The sequence below is a fragment of the Phocoena sinus genome, chromosome 2, assembly GCF_008692025.1.
Source record: "Phocoena sinus isolate mPhoSin1 chromosome 2, mPhoSin1.pri, whole genome shotgun sequence".
NCBI classification, from domain to species: domain Eukaryota; kingdom Metazoa; phylum Chordata; class Mammalia; order Artiodactyla; family Phocoenidae; genus Phocoena; species Phocoena sinus.
Genome location: NC_045764.1, coordinates 137,982,931 through 138,009,215, shown reverse-complemented (window position 1 = coordinate 138,009,215; position 26,285 = coordinate 137,982,931). Strand labels below are relative to the sequence as shown.

Sequence of the window (26,285 nt, the reverse complement as noted above, 5' to 3'; positions counted from 1 at the left end):
ATATACATGTGATGACCAGCAGTTGCTGCACACCAGGCTGCAGTGTAAGGCAGAGAACTGGTGGGTCACGGCACATAGATGGTGATGAAAACTCAGTGAGTGGATGAAGCCCTGAAGCCAGAGTATGTGAGAAGAGACGAGCATTACTCCAGAACTGAACTTCAACAGCAAGGGCTGAGTAAAGGAGGGCAATTGCACAAAGGAGATAGAAGATAGAAAAGCAGCAGGAAAACCAGAGGCATGGACCATCCCTTCTAGAAGCCAAGGACTCTTAAGGAGAAGAGAGTGGATAAGCTGCATCAGACACAACAAGGACGTCCAGAGCAACAAGGACTACAGCATGTCCACTGGATCTGACAAATATATATTAGTAAGTATAAGAAGTACAAACATAGGAAATGCTGAGAGCATTTCATAGCCAAAGGGAAAGAGAGCGTCAAGATGCAAAGGTTGAAAATTAGAGAGGAAGGCATAATGACTAATAGAGGATGGCCTAGGAGCCATCAGGAGGGGATGGGAGAAACCTAGAGGGAAGCAGGTGAGGTGACTACACATATGTTTGCAGGCACCAGGACAGGAAACTGGTGGAGATCATTCTAGGAAGCCCCAAGTTTCTTAATGAACTCAGATGCAGTCATTTGAATGAGGGGGTGGAGAGGCCTTCTGGAGAACCAACTGCTTGGAGTAAGTGTTCAGTAGAAGGGGGATGAAATGGACAGCATCAACCTGCCCAGGTGCAAGTCCTCCCTGCACAACTTGGCGGCCCAGGTACGAGACCTCCACCTTCTCCCAGGTGGAGAAGGCAGTCCTGGCTTTGGCCTGGGCCTGGGTTGCTACCAGACAAGGATGGCAGAAGCACAGAGAGACCATAGAATTGGGGGACTGACCAGTTTTCAGATGATCCACCACGGCCCTCCTCACCACTGGTTGCCTACTGAACTCCCCAGTGGGTTCGACCCAAAGTAACAAAGAACTAAAGATAACTTTATTTCCCCCCAAAGATGTCCCAAGGCAACACTTAAGAAATTATCAAAGTATAGGTCTTTTGACTCTTACTATGTAAGCTTCTAAACTGAGACAAAAATCAACTGACACTCAAAACATGTCAGTGGCAAAGCCAGAAATAGCCTGTAACGAGTCTTCCGGCTCTCAAATTTCACAGAATTTGACACAGAAGAATCTCAATTCTTAAAATGATGCTAGAATTGTCATCAGCAAAGTCCCAAGGTCAGTGTGCAGGGAATAGCAGGGATCACACGCAAATCCAGATTCTGAAGCAACACAAGGATAAAACGTGTACAAATTCCCCTCCTTGACAAAAATGGTATAATATATTCCCTTAGACATAGACAATGAGGTACATGATTCCAACTCCTCCCCCCCACCCCAAATAACCACTGCACTAGAGCTAGCAGCCTACAAAATAATGGAAATGTCAGGTCACCCTCCTGCTCTGTGGCCCCGCCCCCTCCACTTCCTCTTTCACCCTGAATGAGTTGTCATCTTTCCATGAAAGAATGCCAAGCGTTCAGTCAGTCTGACTGGCAGTTCCTGCTCTTCAGGTTCTCTGGATACTTCAAAAGGGTGGTGATGTGTTAGCAGAAAAACGACCCTCCTTGGCAGGCTGTTTTCAGGCTTCCACCCATGGTGAGTCACCTGCCAGTTTCTATTATGTATAAGGAGATTTATGATTAAATCATTAGAGTGTCATGAGCCTGAGGTTGCCTCTCTTGCAAGTGACACTTCTGAATTCAAACTGAATTATACAGGTGTTTTGGTGGACATCTTCCAGATTCCAGGTCAGCTAGAATGTGGAAGTAGCAACAAATAAAATCATGACAGAGCAATACTAACAACACTGGCCCTGAGTAGCAACATTCCAAGCAATGAATTCAGAAGCCACCCATGAAGCAAATGATAAGTCAAAGCAATAGTAGTCAAGAGATTTCAATCTTGAACACGAGACTACCAAATCTTCCCTTAAAATTATTTAGTGTATGTTTTTAGTAAAAAGGTAAGAATATAAATTTTGGTCCAATCACTTAAATACTTATTTGATAATCTTTTAAAAAAAATTCTCCATTTGACCCAAGGGATACATTAAAATGTATGTAAGAAAATGAATTTTCTGGTACAACCACTATGGGGAACAGTATGGAGGCTCCTTAAAAAGATAAAAATAGAACTACCATACGATACAGCAATCCCATTCCTGGGCATATACCCAGAGAAAACCATAATTTGAAATGATACATGCACCTCAATGTTCATAGCAGCACTATTTACAATAGCTAAGACATGGAAGCAACCTAAATGTCCATTGACAGAGGAATGGATAAAGAAGATGTGGTACATATATATATGATGGAATATTACTCAGCCATGAAAAAGTATGAAATAATGCCATTTGCAACAACATGGATGGACCTAGAGATTATCATACTAAGTGAAATCAGACAGAGAAGACAAATCTCATATGATATCACTTATGTGTGGAATCTAAAAAGATGATACAAATAAACTTATTTACAAAACAGAAACCGACTCACAGATTTAGAAAACAAACTTATGGTTAACAAACGGGAAAGCTGGGAGGGAGGGATAAATCAGGAGCTTGGGATTAACATACACACACTACTATATATAAAGTAGATAACCAACAAGGAACTACTGTATAGCATGGAGAACTCTACTCAGTATTCTGTAATAACCTATATGGGAAAAGAATCTGAAAAGGAATGGATATATGTACATGTATAACTGAACCACTTTGCTGTACACCTAAAACTAACATAACATTGTAAACCTACTATACCCCAATATAAAATAAAAATTAAATTTAAAAAAATGAATTTTCCAATGTATCCTATCCAGTTTTATTACCAACACTGTTCCACATGAATTTGTATTAGATACTATCGGAGATCAAATCATCCCTTCCCTCAAGGAACTAACAGTTTTTAGAAGGGCATAAAGATCAAAACAAGAATAGCCATCAGATAACACCACTGAAAGAGGCCCTGAAAAAACTATTTTTTAAATATGAGGAAAACAAGGATGCCAAAATAAGTCCAAAAGGCGAATGTTATTGGTATACAATGCAATGACAAAGAAGGATTTGTACAGAAAAGCAATAGCTGTCCAGAAAAGAACTTAAGATGAGCCCACTCCTAGTGCAGAGTATGGGTAAAATCAGGTAAGACATTGTATAACATGCTGGCACTGAGTTCTCCTCCAGGGACTTTGTTGCAAAGGGGGAAAAGGTTATTTTCATAAAGCACTTATATATCACTGAAATTATCAACCCAATCCATTGGTCACCTCTAATGTTCTAAGTTTCTCAAAGCAGGGAACACATTCAAACATTTAATTCATTTATTCAAGCACTCATTTATTAGAGATATTTGAGTGCCTAGTAAAGTACCAAGAGGAACGAATCAGACATGGGACCTGTTCTCAGAGTTCATAGTCTATTGAGGAAGGCAGAAATAAAACAAATAATCCCAGAATGACCATGTAGTTATAACCATGATTAAATGAGAAGAAAAAGTACAGAAAAACCTAAACTACTCTGGGGGACTCATAGAAGGCCTCCTGGTGAAGTGGAATTCAAATGGAGAATTAACCAGGTGATGGGGAGAGAGTTCCAGGAAATGGACACAGCTCATGCAAAGGTTCTAAAAATTCATCTTTGTATCTCCAAAGCCTCAACACATAGTAGGTACTCAATAAATGCTTATGGAATAAACTTCAAGTTCTTATTACATTCAGAAAATCTTTCATAAGAAAACAATCCCTAGATATACGAGGGGAAATAAAAAGGAAGACCTACTGGCACAGAGAGGTGTTATTTGTAAAAAAAAAAAAAAAAAAAAATTAGAAATAGCAATAAGTCAGCAAATTATGTAAAGCAGTGACTGAAATATTATGCAGCAACATACAAAGAGTAATTATACAATTAAGTGGGAAAAGGTAACAAATGAGTGATGAGTATATTTTGATTAGAAATATGAAAAAATGTGAAAACTAAGAATAATATAGGTCCTTATGTATGAACTGACAAAATTAAACAATCAACTATCAGCCATCCCACTTATGTTCCATACATAAAACTGCAAGTGCAAAGTTCCTTCAATTTTGGAGGAATTCTTCCAGTCCATTTTCAGATAAAGCCCATTCCCACCAACTCCATTCATTCCGGGCCGCCAAAGAATTGCAATGTTACTTCAATAACATCTTTTATTTCTGTAAGGCCTTATATTTCCATAAAGTGTTTTCCCATACATTATATTTTGGCTATCATTATTTGCTTCTTCCATGTGATTTTTATTATTTAATAGGTCACTATAATGTGCTCTACAAACCAGGGAGGAGGTGTCTCCTGACCTCCCACATGGGACTCCAAAGGACTTACTTTTTTACCACTGACTTTTTAATTACTATTACATATTCTTTTTATATTTCTTCTAATATTATTATCTAGAAAAAATATAAGTATATGTAAACTATAGTCGCACTTCAAAAATTTGAAAAATTGAGGAAAAACATCATTCAAACCTTAATGTCCTAACAAACAATGCAATGGATTTGTTAAATGTATCTCGAGCTATTTTTTTTTTTTTTTTTTGGCAGTACGCAGGCCTCTCACTGCTGTGGCCTCTCCCGTTGCGGAGCACAGGCTGCGGACACGCAGGCTCAGCAGCCATGGCTCACGGGCCCAGCCCCTCCGCAGCATGTGGGATCTTCCCAGACCGGGGCACGAACCCGTGTCCCCTGCATCGGCAGGCGGACTCTTAACCACTGCGCCACCAGGGAAGCCCCTCGAGCTATTTTTTATACATATCTTTAATCATTTTTTCTGATTATAAAATTAGACACGCTCACAAGAAAAATATATAATTTGGAAAATAAAAGTCCTCTGTACCTCCACTCCACTTCTCTACCCAAGAAAACCATTGCTAAGAGTTTGATACATAATCTTCCAGATTTTTTCCCCCTTTGTCTATACAGGTCCATAATCCCTTACCTGCAATCCTGATATTCAAAATGCTCCAAAACATGAAAAACTTTTATAATGTTTGTTGTCAAAAATCTGACCTCAACAAATACAAGGCAATTTGCCATCTTCATTTATCCCACTTAGTGTGAATATTCATGTTTCACTGCAGAAGCATTAATGCTTTTTTTTTTTGCGGTACCCGGGCCTCTCACGGTTGTGGCCTCTCCCGTTGCGGAGCACATGTTCCGGACGCGCAGGCTCAGCGGCCATGGCTCACGGGCCCAGCCGCTCCGCGGCATGTGGGATCTTCCCAGACCAGGGCACAAACCCAGGTCCCCTGCATTGGCAGGCGGACTCTCAACCACTGCGCCACCAGGGAAACCCAAGCATTAATGCTTTTGATTACAGGGTGCCATCCGGCCCCTAGGGGAAATATTATTTAACAGAGGACACACAGCCCCGTGTAAGACTGAAATATCCTGAATTCAGAAACACATCTGGCCCCAACAGTTCAAATAAAAGATGTCGACTTACACTAATGTAGATATTGCAGAATTCAGAGCCAGAAAAGCCCATAGAGATAACAGTCTGATTCCTCTGTTGAAAGATAATCTCAGTGGAGACAGACGTGATGGTTTCCTTGAGTTCACACCGCTATTTAGCAACCAAGCTGGGACAGTCACCCCAGGGTCCCTCCTACCACAGTCAGGGCTGCTGCTCTAAGACTCTGCACTTCACAGTTGACTGTGAAAAGTGTGAAAGCAGCCTTCTCTGCGAGGGAGCATCAACTGTTCCCAGGGTTAGCCCAAGGCGTCAGCGTAAAAGTCTCTTCACCTGCCCTGGTGAGTAGCAGCCATCCAAACTTAACAGCATGCATTTTTATAGTTTTACAGCTAAACAGAAAGAGATATGGGAAGCCGCCTCTTCGTTAAATTCATTACTAAGAATTCAAGTTGAAAGCTCAAATTGGGGTCACTTTTTCCTCAATACAAACCACAGCGTGCCAAGAGCATGTCATTTTCTTTACTAATCTTGATTTGTCTTTTGGGCCCCAGAGAGCTACATCTGTACCAGAGAAGAGGGCGCCGACACTATTCTACCAACTGGAAAACCACCAACACCGTGTGGGCCTCCCCCAGAATCTCCCCACCTCTCACTGTGCCTCCATACACTGCATAGTTCCCTCGCATATGTCCCTCCCAGCAAGCAAGTATGCTTTCGTTTATGTAGAGCAAATCTTAAATGTATACGTGCACCCAAATCCTGAAATTCAGGAGACAGAAAGGCAGAGCAGGAGAAAAGACAGACTAAAGCTACCGAATGCCAGCCTGCCTTTCCCTGTCGTCTTCCCCAACAGGCCCCCAACCACGACCACACGCAGTTCCCACTCCGCACGCCCACATGCCCAAAGCAGGAAGTGCAGTGTGGCAGAATGCAACCCTGCAGGACCTTAGCTAGAAGCGCCACCTGTGAGAATGAAGATTTAGAAACACATTCGTCCAGAATCCTGGGGCCCTTCGAAGGAACCCTCATCCCATAAAGACAAGGGAAATAAAGGCCAGTGATGCAGCCCTCACTCAACACTCAAGGTTGCAACTCAACATTGCAACTCAATGTTGAGACAGCCCAATCATTTATTTTGGGGAATCAGTAGCTACCTTAAAGTTTTCTAATAGGGTATCATTTCATGCAGCTTCTGCAATGTTTTAAATGAGCACTGCTTAAGCTGTGTGAATTGACTGCAAGATTAGAAACACGTGTAGCGTACTTCTCACCCTGGGATCCTAACACGCAAAGCAAAGCGGTGCTTCATCAAAGGCGTGGGGTGAAGAAAAGGCAGCACCAGAGCCTACTTATTTCCTCGGCTGAGGCTGCATGAGGCAGACTGGGCTCTTCCAGGGAGAGTCGAAAAAATAACCTACAATCCCTCAACAGATATGTTTGCCACACCTGACACTAAAGGACTGGTCTTTGAGCACCGTAAAATCGAAGTCAGCAAGGGTGTTCTGGAATAACCTGAAGGTCTAAGCTAACAGACATAGTCGATACCTCTGCCTCCACAAAGGAGAACTGACTGTATTCCCTTCCCTCCCTCCCCAGGTTGCTGGGGCAAGTGTAGTTATAAAGCGCTTTGAGCTCCCCGGTACAGACAGACACGGGGGATAGGAGACATTCTGATAGTGTCTAAGAGGCATGGGACTCTGATGAAGAGGTAAGGACAGAGACCCTGCTGCGGTTTCTAGGCTCAGTTTCGGAAACGATTCCGAGGGGCAATGAGATGTTCTTACTCTCCAGAGGAGTATGGAGCCAGCAGCCAAGGCATAAACACTAACCAGATAAAAGTAGTCTTTATTTTGTGTACAAGTCCGTAGATCTAAATATCTGTCAATTCTCTTCTGTTTTTATACTGTTTGTATACAACACCAACCAGGCGAATGCATGTGCTGGTGTTCTTCTAGGGCCCAGTAGCCGACAAGTAGCCTTTGGACAGGTTACCGTCTCAACCTCAGCCCTGACTGGAGAGGGAGGGGGATGGCGGTACGGGGCGGGGGGGTGGGGGGGACTGCGGGGGATGGGGGGAGAAAAAGAATACAAAAAGGGTGACCGTGCAAGCAAGAGACATCATAAGAATACAAATGTTGGTTATCTTCCCAGCTCTACATTCCTACAACGCATAGACCTTTTGGGGGTCATTTATAACATATTATATTGTCAATAGCTCTCTGTATGGTTACCTTATTCATCTTTGCATGCCAAGCACAGTCCTGGCATCTCATTGACACTTGCTAAATACTATACAGTATTTCTAACACCACCATGAACATAAGGATGAACATACAGACAGCAACCAGAATTTCTAAAGTGACAAGCACTGCTCCCCATTCCCCACCAGAAGAGTCAACAAGATTTCAGCTGGCACTCTGTGCCCTCTGTGGCAACAGCTGTGCCCTCCAGCACTGGAGAACTGGGTTTGAACCCAGACTTCCTATGCCTTTTACTATGTGTCTCTAGGAAAGTTACTTAACCTCTTGTAGCCTCCATTTCCACATCTGCAAAATGGGCATAATATCTACATCAACAGAACTGATGAGAGATTAAATAAGGTAACAAATATTGGGCTGGCAAAAAAGTTAGTTTGGGTTTTTCCATAACATCTTGTGGAAAAACCTGAACAAACTTTTTGGCCAACACAATATTAAGGACTGGTACATAGCAGATGATCAATAACCATGACAGTAGAGGGAGGAGCAATATGAGATAGCAGGAAGGTCACTGGATGTAGAGTCAGAAGACCTGTCATCAAGCCCCAGCTACACCCCTTAAGTTACAGGCCGTGTAACCTCCTATGTCCCCTCAGCTGAAATGGAAAATGATATACCTGCCTTAGAGAATGACTGTGGGGGTCAAACTAGGAAACGCATATGAAAAGAAACAGGGAAAACACTGTGAAACCTGTAAAGGGCTAAGCAAACCAACTGCCACTTACAAGTCTCAAGGGCAGACTTGTAAGAGTATAAACGGTTACCCACCATCATTTTAGCAAATTCTCAGAATGATTCCATTTAATGCTTCCAAAGGCTGCCTCTGCGCCACTCCGTCAGTCTACTGGTGGGTTGGACAACCAATACTAACTGGTCACCTACTGTGTGCCAAGCGTGTGTTGGGAGCAGAGGATGCTGATGGACCCTGCCTCCTGAAGCTTACAACCTAGGAGGGGATAGCTAACCAACTGTCAATAACTGTGTGCAAAGTGCTACAAGGCAGAAGTGCCAACTGCTAGGGAAGTATAAAGTGGGGGTGGGAGACTAACCGAGCCTGGAGGATTCATAGGAAAAATGATATTAATCAAGGGCGAATTGGCTTTTGGTGACTGTGACAGGGGAGAAAGAAGAGAAAAAGCTCAGCCACGCAAGGTATGTACTAAGGCTGGTATACAAAGCAGCTCGGCAGAGCTTACTAAAATTAAGAACACCAGTAACAAAGGCCCTTTCTCTTGTATTGGCCCCAGTAAAAACTAGAGAAGCTTCCCTCCGTCTTAACACAATCTAAGTAGAAAAGCGGCTGACCAAGCCTGCACGCCAGAGGCAGAGTTTTGTTTCCCTCCATCTGTCAGCAAACCTCCGCCTACCTCCTGCCTCTCCAGAGGCCACACATGGTTCAAAAGGCCTCATGTGTCGATCCACCCAGCCTTTCCTTCTACTGATTCAAAATCCACTCTCTGGCCACGCACCTCTGGAGCATCGTAATGCAGGGGGAGCCCAGACAACTCGCGCTGAACAAAGGAGCAGGCGGTCCTCTCCACGGCACCCTGCTCTCCCTGTGACACCCTCCCCCGAAAACACCACACTGTGCTGCCATTTAGGAAGGTGTGAAAATAGACCAGTGCAGACAAAACTGGAAGGCTGGCCAGCAAATAAACTGGCCTAAGATCATATCAGAAAGAGGAATGGAAAGGAACCGGGGAGTTCCTCTGTGGGTTTCGACAGCTTTCTTGGCACCTGGATGAACCAGCTTTGGAAAGCTAGTGAGATGCTCTCCTCCCCAAGCCTGTTAACTCCCCTCTTCATCCCACTGCCCCAGCCAAGCTCAGTAAAGTGCATTTCATCCCATTCCCTGAAGAACCTGGGTCCTCTCTTCCTTTCTATTTGGGTAAAGATGGTTGCATCCTCCCTCACCCTGAGGACACTTCACTGACTGACTGAAGTTAACACACGTGGCGTAAAATGTTTTAATATCTAACACGACAGATCTGCCAATATAAATTACTAAGGAGATTCATTACTAGTTATATTAGGCTCCTGGTGTGTAAAACAGAAGCATTATTAACCAAATTATGATGAAAATGGACTGAGCACTTCTCTTCAAGGGACATACATTAGGTGTCTTTCCTCCCATGACCCCTAGTTAACACTGACCACCACTCAGGGGTAATTAAATCTAAGCTGAGAGTACAAACCTCCACAAAATTGGGATTTGGGAATAAATTACAAATGTTCCAACTGCATTAGGGCCAGAGACACCACTGTTAAGCCAGGCCAGAGGTACAAGGTGGCTGCCAACCACCTGGATGTGGGCACCAAGGCCTGGGCCAGCGAGCAGGTGATAGTGGAGGAGCACATGGAAGGACCTGTGCTAACACTTTCCATACAGTCTTGGAGATCATCAGAAAATTACCATTGGTATAAGGACATCGCTTTACACTGCAACACCCCATCCCCATGACTCCAAGGAAAACAGTGAAATAAAAAGCAATTGCATTTTTTTAAGTAACTAAATTTCCTCCAAACTTGGCACAAACCAAACCACCTTAAATAAGCTGCATTGTGACAGCTTCTCCTGGATTTTCTCCCAAATACCTTCACAGTTTTTGGAATACCTATCATTGGTTCCTCTCCCTACCAGTCCCCACCTCGTACCATCAACTTCAAAGGAACTCAGAGAAACAATGTAATCATTAGTGAACAGACTGTAAAGCAAGGGACAGCAAACAAGTCCAAGTAAATATATGGCACAATTCCTAAGCCACCTCTAAACTTAAAAATGACTTGGGAGAACTTCATTAGCTAATCATGGAATGAAGAGGTGAATGAGAAAAACCGTAATGCTTAGGAAAAGGAACTCATTTAAATGTTCATTCCTATAATGGCTGCCTGGTTGAAGTCTGGGACAGAATGGTTCACAAAACACAGGCAGAAAGATGTGAAATGTTTGCTCATGCTTGCTTTCCTCATGAAGTTTTATTCCTTTAGAATTCTGCATTAAGGTCATGTTAGACACAAAATAAAATCTGTGGTCCCTAGAAGTATTTAGGTGTCTGTTTCCCCTATGAGGTAAGCTCCCTGAGGGCAGAGAATCTATCCTTTTATTTCTGCATGATCCATGTCTAACAGAACCCCAGACACATAATAATTGCTTGAAGAAAGTGTTGAACCTATTGGCAAAGTAAGAGTTAATCTTAAAATATTTCAAAAGAGGGAAAAAAAGGCCATTGGCATAGGCTACAGCCATAAGCACTGGGAAATTCCCCTGACTACCTCCAGTGACTGCTTGTAGACTGCAGCCAACACTGTCTGCACCATGCTTGTGCTGGTAAGTTCCATCATGTCTTTACCTAGTAATTCACTGTTCTATTAAGAGAGCATAAAATTAAAGGTAGAAGAAATGTATAGTGCAGCAAGCACAGGGTTTGAGGGGAGGTAAATTCCAGAGAAAGTCCATCAAATTTGTGCTATGTGATCATCTGATACTTCACTCACCCCACTGCTGAGACAGGCACCAAGCGGAGGACCTGTCATCTGCTACAGAAGCACATGCAGTGCATGGAGCATGTTCTCCCCATCCAGGCCCTATGAACTCTTAAGCCCTTGATAATGCCACAATATCAGAATTAAGAGACATATACCTTTAAAAGGTAAATACACAGGAGTTCGTCTACAGGTTTTACATCTTGCTTCTAATCGTCACCTGAAGCAGGTGAAATGCCACCTAGTGACTCTATACAGGGGTTCACACTCTAGTTCCATCACTTACCTGGGCAAGTATCTTAACGTCTCTGGGCCTCAGTGGCTTCATAAGGAATGGCTCATAAGAAAATCTATGTATCTCAGCGGTATTCTGAGGATTGGATAAGTCAATGTGTGTGAAGCACTCAGCCTGACACCTAATTAACCTTTATTGAGTACCTACTATTACTATGCATGACCCCACCCTCACCCGACTCCATTTTTCACTTCTCTGCTCCCTCTGGACGCTGCACAGCAGAACTCTAAGATAGAGGAAACAAGCTGAGACTCATGGTAGAGGATCATTTATCCTCTTCAGTATGCACAGTTCACATTTCATTCGCACCTCCATCAAATTACTATTTGAGGCTCTGTCAATCTGGTCTCCAGATACAAATACTAAAAGTTTTGGTCTACGGATGGGGAAAGGATACAAATGACCTACTACTCCTATGTAGTGGTCATTGTTAACTAGAGGCCGTGGGAGGTAAGACACCTAACGTAGGCCCCTCTCTTTTAATGAGAGGTCTTAGTCTGGAATAATTAACTATTAAATGGAGACTCTTAGAAAAGACCTGGTAGCACCCTACTCATGGTAGCCTCAAAGGGACTACAGATGACAGAAGACTCTAGAGAGAGACTGTCCTCCATAGATGTGCTCACTAGAGAAGGGTTTGAGAAAGGAGGGTATCTATATGTGAGTATCTTAGGATCTGCCACCCTAAAAATAGGGGAAAGAGGACAACGATTTGTGAGGAAATATACTAGAAAAGGGAACTGCGGGAGGGTGAGTGTGCAGCCTAGTATTGTGACAGGAACAGAAAGAGCCCTTTGCAGGCCTGCAAAGGTCATTCTCTCAAAGTGGAAACCAAAAAACTATCACGTGAAGTAGGAGACTTGGTAAGCAATTCGAGCCTGGCCTCACTCACTCAACTGGGAGTTCAAGGTGGTCACTGGAACTTAAAAAAAAAAAAGAGAAAAGAAAACTTTGGTCCTAGATGAACTCTAAGATCCCTTTCGCTTGAAGGAGCTAGCAGTCTGAACCTGGTGAAAACAGAAGGTCACATAGCCCAACCATGGGAGGAGCTTTTAGAGTCACACCCAAGCAAAGACCAGCAGGGCCAGTACTTTCATCAGAGCAGACCAGCAGGTGTCCACTCCACCTAGCTCATCCACAAGCAAACCTGCTGATTATAGGCCCTGATGCTGCTCCGGCTGTACCTACAGCTGTTTGACTGCCCCCGAGCTGGCTCTGCCGGCCTGAAAAGAACAGGTCTGGTCCCACGGCAGCCATCCAGCACTCTCCATGGGCTCTTCTTCTCTCAAGTGAGTTACTTCCAAACATTAAGCACTTCATTTAACAAATCACCAAAAAAAAAAAAAAAAAAAAAAAGATTAAATCGATCACTCATTCCAGTTGGCAGTGTGCCACACCTGTCACACAGCAGCTTATTTTCCTGAGAACCCCGGGCACACAATGGACCCGCCTGCCTCTGCGTGCATCACAAGACACTTCTGCTCTGATGTGGCTGGGAAATGCCAGGCACCGTCTCACTCAACTCCTGACCCACTTCCCACTGGCCCAGCAGAGCTAAGTCTCTCATAGTTATTTCCTTTTCTTCTTACACCTCCAGTGTCATGAAGCTGCAACCCTGGCAGTGGATGTGGATAACATCAGAATTCTCAGAGCCGGGGGAGCTTTCAGAGGTCACCCGGTTCCATCAAGAGCGTGAACCAACGCTACAGCTCTTCTTTCTCAAGCCCACAAGAAGCCATGTCCCTCAAATGACAACCTTCATGATGTTCCTAAGATAAACGGGCATCATTTCAGCACGACGAGGAGAGATTACTAAAGGGCAGGAAGTCACTATCCAAAAGAGCCACTATTACAAAATACAGGCCTGGTGTAGCATAAAGAGGACGTGATTCTGGGGGTAGAAGACTGACACTTAAGACTGTAAGACCTAAGACTCACCTAAGAACTCATCTAAGAATCCTGGACCCGAGAGAAAGCCAAGGGGTAAGGCTGTGCTTGTCCACAGAAGACGGAATCCGGAAAAAACCTGTTCTAAATAATCCAGACCAATTTCCTGGTGCCAAAGATAATTCCACCCATCTCAGCCTAACAAACTTATGAACAAGATTCTTTTTAAACATCTTCAGACTCATATAATTTTTTAACCAATGTTTACACTTTCACAGTGTGCCATGTGCTGTTACATAATGAACATTACTCAAAATACTGCTTGATTACAAAAGTAAAAATAAAAAAGACCAGGTCTTACTCTTGCACATTAGATAGATGTTCTGTGTTTAAGATAAAAGTCTGAAGAAATCTGCCTTTGTATTGTCGAGTCCTTGTTCTAACACAGCTCCAGAACGAATGAAAATTTAAGACCTTTTCCTTACCGAGCCTAGTCCTTTCATAGTTTTAGAAGAGGAATCAACCAGTCTGAACACAGGTGTCTTCTCTTTTTTCAATGAGCTGGTCACTATTTCTCTAAAGAGCCACTCTTTCGGAAGATCTCTCTCTTGGGTTATAGTCATTTGAGATTCAGTAATTTCTTAATCAGAGTTACCGTGAACCTTCCTCCAGACGGTACACTAGCCTCCAAGCCATTCCTTTGACTTACCAACGCAAAAAACTACTTGATCACAGTGGCAACTGCTCTGCCATCAACACCAACCAGGCACAACGTGAAGTCCAGTTAACAGCCAACTATGCCAGGCCACCCTGTAAGCACTCAGAAAAAAACGAAAGCAAGTGACTCAATCAGAACAATATCTGTTGATCCACTGAGAAACTGAAAGGGACAAAACTGCCTTAGCCAGAGGTAAGTCTTAACTTGGCTCACTTAATGGTGATGTCCTTGGCTGTCTTAACAGTGATGCTACACACTTCTCGGACCTTAAACAGCAACTTCTACGTGGTGTTGTCAAATGTTAGAGGCTAGCGGTACACACTAAATGGCCTTTCTGGATGATAGTCTTCAACGGATCATTTAGGACATCTAATGATCAGTTCTTATGTGGTAAGCAGTAAACCTGGTTTTAAGACTCCACGGTGGACCAGAACGCACTGGAAAATTTGCAGTGAGGGATGGAAAGATCTGTGGCATTTTCAGCGAGGGCTAAAACACCTCCGCCCTGTGGGTTCTGCCGTACAGCCACAACAATGACACTGGCAAAGGGCAGAGTTCCTGTGGAAACACTTACGGTACGATTCTTCTGGTGGAAAAACAAAGGCTTCACACCAATAGTAGGCAGTGACGAAGCCCAGTGGAACGGGGGTCTGGCGCAGATAATTCCGGGCCCAAACCAGATAATCATTAACTTCACATATGTGGAGATAAAAATCTGTAATTAACTACAGGACAAAGCCCACAGATATGACATATTCTGGTATTTTGAGATCTTTGAGCAGCTGCTCATTGACTAACTCATAATCCTGGGCATGTCTCCCAGGTTTTTCTGCAGTTGGGAAAGGACAAAGCACCAACATTTACATTTACAGAAGTTAGAGTGATCATATTACATGCTAATAAATGAGTTAGCTCCACCTCCATCACCCTTCTGCTTGAATTTACTTATTCGTTTAGCCTTTAAAAGGGCACTCCCTTCAACTGCAAATGAGTTTGGCACTGGCGTTCAGAACAGAGTTGGACATCTAGCCTACACACTGCCCCCGCCAGGAGCCAGCCCAGTTCCACGACACAGGCAGGCCACCACGCTTCGACCTCACAGGCCCATCCCACACCGGCCTCAACTGTCACACTGACTTGTCTCACCTCCAGGGTAAAGAGGAGAACCCTTTCTCACCCCTCACTCGAGGTGTCCAATGCAACCATTTATTCAGCACCTACCAGGGCCAGGCACTGGGAATCAACAGGGGCCAAGATAGTCCCCTTTCCCTCATGAAGCAAGTTCCTGCCAATGGTCTGAACCAGAGTTTGCTTTTGTTTTTTTAATTTTTTAAATGAATTTAGCACTTAAAACGTTTTTAATTGAAGTATACTTGATTTACAATGTTGTGTTAGTTTCAGGTGTACAGCAAAGTGATTCAGATATATATACATATTACATATATATTATATGTATATTACATATATATTATATATTTTTTTCAGATTCTTGTCCCATATAGATTATTACAAAATATTGAGTACGGTTCCCTGTGCTATATAGCAGGTCCATGTTGTTTATCTATTTTCTATATAGTAGACACAGTTTGCTTTTAAAAGGCACTGAAGTGTTGTTAGCCTTGTGTAAAATGACCCACATGGGTAAAATTCTATGGAAAAAATACAAATCCCTAAGGGAGACAAGGCACAGGAGTTTGTGCCACCTTAAATCTGGTGAATACTGACTTTCGCTGAAGACTGAACTTGGATATCTCCTCCTCCACGAAGTCCTCCCCGAAGCAGGCTCACAATGACCTATGTCCTGCACACACTTCTATTCCAAAGCTACTCTCTGATGAAATAGTGGGCTTGTGCCGTCTCCCTCACTACAGGTGAGCTCCTTGAGCGGTGCACCCATAGCACCTGATGCGCCTCTGGCTGTAGCAGGTGCTCTAGGAATGCCGTGTGTGTTGTTATGTGCATGTGCATGCCCAGGCCTGTTTGTGAGTGTGTGTGTGGTTACATGGCAAGTGACATATTTTTGCTATGTAACCTCCTTCACCCCTCCTATCTTCTCCAGTGTTATGCAACAAGTCCTCTGCACAAATTACAAAGGAATACCTGCTCTCCTCCCCCAGTATGTACTGAAAAAGTGAATTAGACATGAATAGCAGCAAGAAAACCTAATTAGCTCATTTGTACCTAGATCATGAGCTAGGAGACAAGGAGAGGTGGCAGAAGGAGTCGGGGAGGGAGACAAGGGCCAGACTACTGGAAATCTTCCCAAGGAGCCTGAACTTTATAGGATATGGGAAGCCTTTAAAAGATTTCTAGCAGGAGAGAGGCTAAGGTCGAGTTTTAGACAGCTCATCCGGGTAGCTCTGTGGAGGATGGATTTGAGGGAGTAGATTCATGGCGACCCGTTCCAAGGCTATTGGAATAATCTATCTACGTGATAAGGGCCTGAACAAGTGTGGTGCTGATGGAAAAGAGAAACTGACTCAAGAACATTTAGCAAGCCAATTCAGCAGGACTTGGCAGTTGGTGAAAATGGGAAAAGAGGTGAAAAGAGAGAGAAAACTCCACAATGATGCATAGGTACCTGAACGATGGTGAGATGAGTTCTGACTGGGAAAGTGGGTGGAGGAGCAGGTAGGGATAAAGGTGGGGTATTTAGTTGTGGACACTGTTGACTTGGAAATGCCTGAAGGATGCCCAAGTAGGTCTTTCCAGCAAGCATATTAGACACAAGGCCTTGGACCTGTTCTTGGACATTCTAAGCCACAGTCTCCTCGGGTAGGAAATGCAGGAACCATGGCACTGCTCATCTCTCACGACTGTTATATAGACTGAAGGAGACAGAGTATGAACCCCTTTGCCCTGAGCCTACCTCAATCCTAGAAGCTGTAATCAAGCCCAGGGACAAAGATGGGAGACAGAACTTTGGAAATTCTTGGCATATGTGCAATATGGTTAAGACCATGAGAGCAGATTAGACCATCTGGAGTGAGAAAGACAACAATATAAGGATAAAACCCCAGGAAACACCAATATTAAAGGAGATTAAGGGATAATGAAAGAGGTACAGTAAGAAACAATCAAAATTCCCAGAAGGTGCTGGAGAAACACAGAAGCAGGGCAGCAAAGAGAAGGTAGCAGTCAACAAGACAAGTAAGTACCATGATTACACGGTCATTCCTGGGCTTTGCAGGAGAGGTATTCACACAGTGATGCAGGCAGAAGTCAGCCTGCATTGGGAAGCAGAATGAATGGGCTAGGGAGGACAGATGCAGACAGCTCTTTGGGGAGGTGGCCGAGATGGGAAGGGGAGACACTGAGCCTCACCTCAAAAGGGAAACTAGGGCTTCCCTGGTGGCGCAGTGGTTAAGAATCCGCCTGCCAATGCAGGGGATGTAGGTGTGAGCCCTGGTCTGGGAAGATCCCACATGCCACAGAGCAACTAAGCCCGTGCGCCACAACTTCTGAGCTTGTGCTCTAGAGCCCGCGAGCCACAACTACTGAGTCCGCATGCCACAACTACTGAAGCCCACGCACCTAGAGACCCTGCTCCGCAACGAGAAGCCACTGTAATGAGAAGCCCACACACTACAACAAAGAGTAGATCCCCCTCACCGCAACTAGAGAAAGCCCGCGTGCAGCAACAAAGACCCAATGCAGCCAAAAATAAATAAATAAATTTATTAAAAAAACAAAGGGAAACAAGCAAGGCAAAGAGAGGCCTGGGTAGTTTGTTCTATGGGGTTTGGGGATGCTGAGTGCTTAAGAGATTTGGTCATTTCTAAAGGAAAGGTGTCGGGAGGAAGGGAGAGGATGAAGGTACAGGAAATGAAACACCTGACCCAGGGTGGACACAGAGGGAACCCAAACAGCAGGTGTAGGACTGGGCCTCTTCCCAAAACTGCCTGCAGGAGATGCCACAGGCGGGAGCAGGAAGTTCACACCTGTGTACTTCAGTTTTCTTGGAACATTAGGGCCCTTGACTACAGAGAAGAATCTGGGTGCTAGGAAACAAACTTAAATTCTCCCTGATTATAACTCTGACTCTAACCTGAGCTCTTCCAACCAATGACCCAAGCAGAAGACAAGTAAGGAGCAAGGGTCCTGAGAAGAGTAAGGAGAGGGGGGGTTGGGGGGGAGGGGCTTGGGGAGAGTGCTGAGAATTCATTATTTTTCTTCCAATTCTCTCAGTCAGTCTCTTCTTTTTAATGTAAGCTTCACTGAAGCCAAACTGTCACTAGGTAATTTGACTTCAAAATACTAATGGAAATGATATTAATGGAAAGACTCATTTAATATCTTGACAGGAACAATTTTTCAGAATCATTATTTTTCCTGTTTTAAAACAAAATTCTACATGCACAAGCCCAATAGGACCAAATTACAGCAGGAGGAGTAGACGATGAGCCATCAGATATTCTGTTCAGAGAGAAAAATGCACACTGGATTCCTAATGAGGCAGCTTCAGGGGTCACTCATGTATTTTGCTGTAACAGGATTTTTTTTTTTTAAAGTAAGCTTAAATGGCAACTGTTCCTTCAAGGTCACAGTTAAACCATGATTTAGTTTACACCCCTTGCTGGTGTCCTGTTCTTACCAAGGGCAGGCTGCCATTAATATGGTCCTGACATCTCGTATACCAGAAGATGGTTTGAGTCAGTTTTTCCTCCTTTGAAAACCATCTTTTATCACCCAAACACAAGTTAACATTTTATTTGGGGAACCTGGGATTCAGCTAGTCTTTTCACACACCTTTTACACTTATTAAAATAATCAAGGGAATAAAAATCACACTGGCATGTTCATTCTCTCTAAACGACTCCTGAGGCTGCTCTTAACCTCACACACACCAAGTATGAATGTCTATATCTGAAATAGGAATTTTTTTAAAGAGAAGATCTCTTAGCAAAAGTGAATGACAGTGCTTGAATCCTGAGGAAGACTCAAGACAGGAGAACAAGGAGGGGTTTCTTCATTCTACAAATGTTTCCTGAATCTCTACCACGTGCAGGGCACTTTGCCAGGGACCAGGGAGCTGCTGAGGGTCTCTAGTGCTCACACAGATAGCAGTAAAACTGGGCTGAAAGGAGGTCAGCGGACGAAGTCAGGGCAACACACACGAACAAATTCTCATTCGCCCCCAGATATCTGCAACAGCAGCGCCCCAGCAAATCAATATGACCACAACCCAGGTACAGGAAGTACATGACAAGAAGGCAAGGAGGCCCAGCAGGGAGACTCAAAAACAATGTATTCTCCGCAGAGCCAAAGAGCTAACTAAGGCTTCTGAACAGCCAAAACCAAGGCCGCGCTGAACATTACTATAAACACTGTTGGCCCTTACTATGGAGCAGATGAAACTTTTGTTCTGAAAAATTAAATATTTTCATATCAGAAAACCTCTAACTTAAAATCACCTGTGAAAGATCTAGGACCCCCAAACAAGTATCAAGTCGACAGATAAAACTAGAGGGAATCGATATAGGGGGAAATCGTCATATTTTCTTTAAACCAAATCAGAATTATTGGCATCTTTGATTCACCCAGAAATCCACAAGTTCAAACTATGCACTTTTAAAATTGTAGTTTTCCTCCTTGAAAGCATGAAAGAACAATTCACATCCAATGCATTACATGTTCAAACTTAAATCAAGGAAACGTCTTTTAATGCCTATTTAAAGAGGCTATTTACCATCTTTCTCAACTGCAGCAATAAACATGCTCACTTCAGCTTTTGAAAGGGGGCTCCATCAGACTTTTGCAACTAAAATGTTGCAACTTTACTTCTTTCTGATTACTCACCCTAACTCAGAACCTTCTCTCTATCCAATATCGGATAAGCAAACCAACAGACTCAAACTCAAGGTTTTCCATAAACTAACTTTGGCCAACATTGCAACTATAGTAATTCCAGCTTCATTTCCCCAGATTCCTTGCAAGATCTTTCAGAATGGACATTTGTGCAGCATTTACCCCAAACCCAGGATAAGGAAACCATCTCCTCTTCCACCAGTAACCATTCGTTGATTTACACTCCAGAATTTAAATAAAAAGCAAACACGGCAAGAAGGCTGGACTCAAAAATCCCTTCTCAAATTCTAAATATCCTAAAGTCTAAATTCCTTAAAATTAAAGACTCCAAAATTCTAGGTAAATAAATATCATACTGTTTTCAGAGTTAATTTCAGAAAAGGCTGGGCTCATGACTTCATATGTAAGTACTGGGGTAGAGTGGTGATGGGGGTGGTAGTAATTGTGACATGGGATGATTCTTCTGTAGTGGTATGTGCTATGCACTGTGCTAGATGGTTTACATAAGTCTTCACTATATTGTCACATAACCCTGTGAGGTAGGTACTATGTTATGATGAAAAAGCTGGGGCTCTAGCAGAGGTTAAATGACCTCTACAATACGAGGCAAAACCAATAGCTGAACCCCAACCTGGCTGACACCCAACCATCACACTATGATACACTGCTAATTACGGTAGTTGTCCAATAAATATTCCTCAAAGCCGGTATTTGTGTGCTATGACTCTGTCATTGTAGATTCTGCATCTTAATATGCATCTTTTATGGCTTAGGCAAATGCTAATGTGTCTTTTTACACTGAACACAGACCAAACGGATATTGAAGGGACAGTCAGAAATTCCGGAGATCAGGGAGATGCCAAAATAGGCATGATCCAAAATTATCCAAAATAGACAAAATTATCCAGAATTAATTCACAAAATTATAGTCAATAAGGTAAATGAGCTTTCGGTAGTCAACAAGAATCAACTGTATCCACTTATTCATAATTTTTGAGGTTTTATTTCCTTTATCATTACTGGCACCATGATTATTAATTCTCATCCATACATTTATACTGATAGTTTCCTAAAAAAATAAAATAAAAACACCTGGGACCCTATCAATTGTATCACTGCAGTACAAGTATCCTATCCCTCTAAGTATTAAAATTTTCCATTAATACTTATGACTCCATAGAAAATAAATATATCATTCAAAAATTCAAGAATCTTGAATAAACTTTAGTGTCTTCGTTTCCTTTCCCCTACTCTGTTTTTTTTTTTTTTGGAAAATATGGCACTGAAAGAGGTAGAGAGCAAGCAGACGCTATTCCCAGGAAATGTTTACATCGTCACCTTCATTGTCTAAAGTGCAACCATCTGAACGTCTTTCCTTGGCCAATATTATTTTCAGAAGACCCCTGTCAAAATATCAATTTCCTTGGGAGATTAAAAGCAGCCAAAGCTACCATTTCTTGAGGGCCTATTTTGTGCTGAGCATGTTTAATGTATTAAATCTAATCTTCACACCAATCCTAAGAGTTATCTAACTTTAGCACCATTTTCCAGAAGGGGCAATAGAGCTGAAGGGACTGGTTCATCGTGGCAGACCTGGGGTTAACATACTGCACTTGCTAATATGAAGTCTATCCTCTTTCTAATACCTTCTGCCTGTTTCGCCACACGTCAAGCCTGTTGCCACCTTTGGGGCTTTGCCTTAGCTGTCCCCTCTGCCTGGGATGCTCTCTCTAATCTTCACATGACTGGTTGCTTCTTGCCACTTGGGTCTCAGCCAAAATGTCACCTTCTCTTGAGTCCTGTATCCATTCTAGGTAAAGCAGTCAGCTTGTCACACTCCATCACATCACCTTGTTTTAATTCTCCACTTAGCACCTAACCACGATTTGTTATTTTTTTGTTTTGTTTGTTTGCTTATTATCTGTCTCTTCATGAGAGGGTAGAAGCCCCGTGAGAGCCGAAATTCTGGATGTTGTGTTCTCTGCCCCATCTGTAACACCTAGAATGGAGTCGGGCACACAGTAGGTGCTCAATAAAGATCTATGAATGATTGAATGGCTTTCCTGCTGCCTCCATCACACACTAAAGTGGCATCAGGAAAGAATCTTGAAGCCCAGAGAGCTAAGTTCAAGTTTCACCTTCAACTAGCTAGGGGGCTGCACTCTGGGTGCCCTCCATTCAGCTCAATTTCTACCACCATCAGGTTGTTTTCCAAGGTCTCAGCAAGGTGAGCTGGAACTCAGGACAGAATCAGAAAATCTTATTGGGTCAGAGGGACCCAGGCCATAAGAGACCAGGGGTCACAGGGCAAGAGGAACAGGCAAGCATCACTGATTTCATCATTTTGTCTTGGACTAACACAGTGGTTCACCGTAAAGCCCAGTACAGCTCAAGAAGAGGGTAAAAGTTTTAAGTATACAGATAAATCCTACCTCTTTTTACAGGGAAAAACTTTATATTAACAAAAGACATCAAGCCAAGGTCACTCAAACTGTCCTAGTTTTTTTTTTTTTTTTTAACTTTTCATCTATTGCAAACCTCAAAGAAACCCCTTCAACAGTAGAGACTTCTGAAAATACCTATATAACACAACCAAATAGGTCCTAAAATGGGTCATTATCTAGTATATTTCACCAGGAGCCAGCCACTTTACATCTTTTTTCTCTAAAATTTACAGCTTCTCTTTTCTACTAGTTAACTGTCTCCTATAATTAGCTGAAGTGAAAATGTCTTCTAATTGCAGGGGAAAATATCAGTACAATGCCCTAGGAATTAGGAATTAATAAAAACCTTATTTTTTGACACTTTTCATTGGAATTTCTTAAGCTGAGGCCGTGTGTCCACAGTCAGGCTTCAGGGGACCACTAACCTGATGACCCTTTTCCCAGCATGCTGGCAATATGCACATACGTGCATTTTTCTAGAAACAGGGTCCATAGCTTTTAACATCACTAAAAGGGTCCAGGGTTCAAAAACAGTTTCAGAAGCACTGCTTCTGCTAAAAATTTGTTCTGAACTCTTCTGTACTGTGATGGAACAAGAGTAATAAAAAATAAAGCACTTAAGAGGTCCACAGCTCACAAATTAATAAATGCATTTTGTTTAGGAAATTCTGCTAATATGGCTCTTTCAAAAATAATTTCAGAGCCTAGAACAAATCTGAGTATCAGCAGAACAATGTCCAGAAGACATTTCAGAAGGGAGCAGAATTTGTATCGTCCGATGGAACCATGACCAGAACCACGTAACTCTGACACTGGAAGGGGCCACAGAACACTGGCTGCCCAGACGCCAGCATCACACATCACAGGCAAGAACACCAAAGCCCAGTGTGAGGACAGAGGCACATCAAATGTAAGTGCTACGAGGGAAGCAGAAATAGCAACAAGCAAGTACAAGAGATATACATGACTTGCAAATAAAAATTCAGCTTTGTGGTTTTGGTTTAAGCAATTGGAGAACAGGCACTAGGTCTAGACTATGCTCACACTGGCCCCATGTGACTTATTTCATTAAAGTAATTACAAGGAGCTCATGTTGGCCATGGTTCTATCCTATAGCAAATTTCTTAATTTTTTTTATCACAGCACAAACTAAACACCTTTGGTTAACTTTTAAGCATTTCTTTCCCTGTAAGGTCAAAGTTGTGCAAGGGTGAAACTTATGAAAAAAATCAAAGGAACTTTCCAGAAGGCAACACATAATAAAAGCACAGTTTAGTCTTTCTACTAAAACATCCTATGTGCTCTGACAATCACTGTTCTAATTTACAGGTGCTACAGAAACACACTAACGTAATTCTTGATAAATCTCTCTGGATAGTACCACAGTTCTCAACAAAAATTTCCCATCTCATAAAATTCTTCAGTATAGCACTTAAACACTACAATAGCCAATACCCTTGGGCCCATTCCTCTATCTAATTAAAATGTCTGTCCTGGGCTTCCCTGGTGGCGCAGTGGTTGAGTCCGCCTGCCTATGCAGGAGACACAGGTTCGTGCCCCGGTCTGGTCCGGGAGGATCCCACATGCCACAGAGCGGCTGGGCCCGTGAGCCATGGCCGCTGAGCCTGTGCGTCCGGAGCCTGTGCTCCGCAACGGGAGAGGCCACAACAGTGAGAGGCCCGCGTACCACAAAAAAAAAAAAAAAAAAAAAAAAAAAGTCTAAGTCTGTCCTACAAGTGATTTATAGTATTTGGCATCACCTAGGGTGGATAGATAGACTGGTGGCTACAGACATTTCATGACAACAAAGCATTAATTACCATGCTAGTGAGAATGGCTTCTAGCAAAAGCTCAAATGGTGGGATTCTCAGTCACTCTCTGATACAAGAAAACAGGGACATAACTTACCATCCCATAGAACAAGGAGCCCATTAGTGTAAATCAAGAAATATAGGCTTCCCCGGTGGCGCAGTAGTTAAGAATCCGTCTGCCAATGCAGGGGACACGGGTTCCAGCCCTGGTCGAGGAGAATCCCACACGCCACGGAGCAACTAAGCCCGTGCACCACAACTACTGAGCCTGCGCTCTAGAGCCACGAGCCACAACTACTGAAGCCCACGTGCCTAGAGCCTGTGCTCCGCAACAAGAGAAGCCACCGCAATGAGAAGCCCGCGCACCGCAACGAAGAGTAGCCCCTGCTCGCCACAACTAGAGAAAGCCCGTGAGCAGCAGTGAAGACCCAACGCAGCCAAAAATAAATAAATGAATAAATAGATTTTTTAAAAAAAGAAATATAACTGCATGGCTTGAAATGAGGACCCACTGTAATTCCTTAAGGCCGATTCTAAACCAAGGAAATAACATCAACATCACTACCAATGCTGAAAGTCATTTAGACATGAGTTAAATCCTCTCCAAGCCGGAGAAATTTAGATTTGGACCAACTGAATTCTTAGGAGTTACTAACTTTGAGAAGATATAAGTCATTTTGACTGCTTAAAACCAAACCAGTTACTCCTAAAGCAAAGAACTGATGTAACTGCCTAACAAATGGAGGCAGAAGCTTTAGAGATGGAAGGGTCCTTAGAGAGATTCTAGTGTAGCCCCCTCTTGATAGAAACTAGGGAGACGAGACCCTGATACACAGAGGCTTGCCTGCAGTCACAGTTGACAGATGGCAGAGCCACACCTTGAACCCAGCTCTCCTGACTCTCACAGAACAGTACCTATATATTGCTGGAAGCTGTACAATGAAATACAAAGAGTTTCTTTAATTGGGTAGTTAATACTATACTAATTTACAGTTAAAGTTCCCATAAACTTCCCATATATTTACTAATAAGCCAGCTTCCACTAAAATTTTAGAACACAAATATATATATAAATATCTAACTTAATGTATTTACAAATTAATACATATCTAAATAAATTGAAATAAGTACATCTTCATATCTATGTAGATGGTAAGTGTGTCTGTCTGTCACACATCACATGAGCTAAGGCAACAGTAAAGCTTTGGCTGGAGCTTTGGTTTCCACATTCTGAAAACAAAGGACTGAGCTATAGTAGGTTCAAAAACTCAAAAATTTCTCAGGACCAAGCAGGTAATGAGTCAAGGGGACTGAGTATTAGGGGGTGGTGGGTTCTGCAGCAAACTAGAGCACCACAGAACTAAATGCCTTCAGACTGAATGTTAAACATCACTGCCAAATGAATATATCTGTAGCCCGTCCATGGGCTAAGAGCTGTCAGGCTTTTTGTTGCTGTTCTGAACTAGACTCTCCTGCTTCAACATCAGTGATTCTTTTCTGATCTGTACAAAGCTTGGGGTATTTGATGGTTCAAAAAGGGTGCTACTGTTTTCTGTCTTGGGGAGTTAAATGTTCTTTTGGGTCATCTGTTCATAGATTTTGAAACTTAGTTCCCTCCAAACTTTCGGACGATGGAAAGATTTCTGTGGGTCAGGAACGTTTAACTTTCAAAAGGGATCTGTGATGTCTCTCTGGGAAAGCATTATTAGGTCAGACGTTCCTTATCTTTTTTTGAGGGATGATTTTTCACGGTCCTTTAACTGAAGCAGGCCTGTGGCCATGCTATCTATGCTGGAGCCTTAAAAATCAACTGTTTTTCCTCCAGGAAAATGTTTCTGGTCTCCCCAAAGCAGGCACTCACCAGCATCTTAGTCCTTACTTCTATTCTGTCATTTCCTGGTTGTTGTCCCCCCTACCTCCCCAATCTCTCTCCCCCTTGGAACTACGAGGCCTGTGAAGAAAAGGGCCATGTCTGTCTTGCCCACTTGCCTCTCCAGGGTACAGCACAGTGCCTGGTACATAGGACACGCTCAGTGGTGCATGAAAGCTCACCTAAGGCTCGGCATTTCATAGAGAAA

At 43.0% G+C, this 26,285-nt stretch overlaps 1 protein-coding gene across 2 annotated transcripts in view; it reads right to left on the bottom strand.

Moving 5' to 3' along the window:
* PRKCH (protein kinase C eta) overlaps positions 1-26,285 on the bottom strand; it is a 224,169-nt gene that overhangs the window by 188,390 nt on the left and 9,494 nt on the right. Inside the window, exon 1 of one of the 2 annotated variants that reach the window (XM_032622055.1) lies at positions 5,534-5,590. The exons of the other annotated variant lie outside the window; for it this stretch is intronic. Coding sequence (XP_032477946.1) covers positions 5,534-5,575 — 42 coding nt within the window. The 5' untranslated portion in view covers positions 5,576-5,590. Of the gene's footprint in view, positions 1-5,533; positions 5,591-26,285 lie in introns of those variants that run through there. 2 annotated transcript variants of the gene reach the window in all.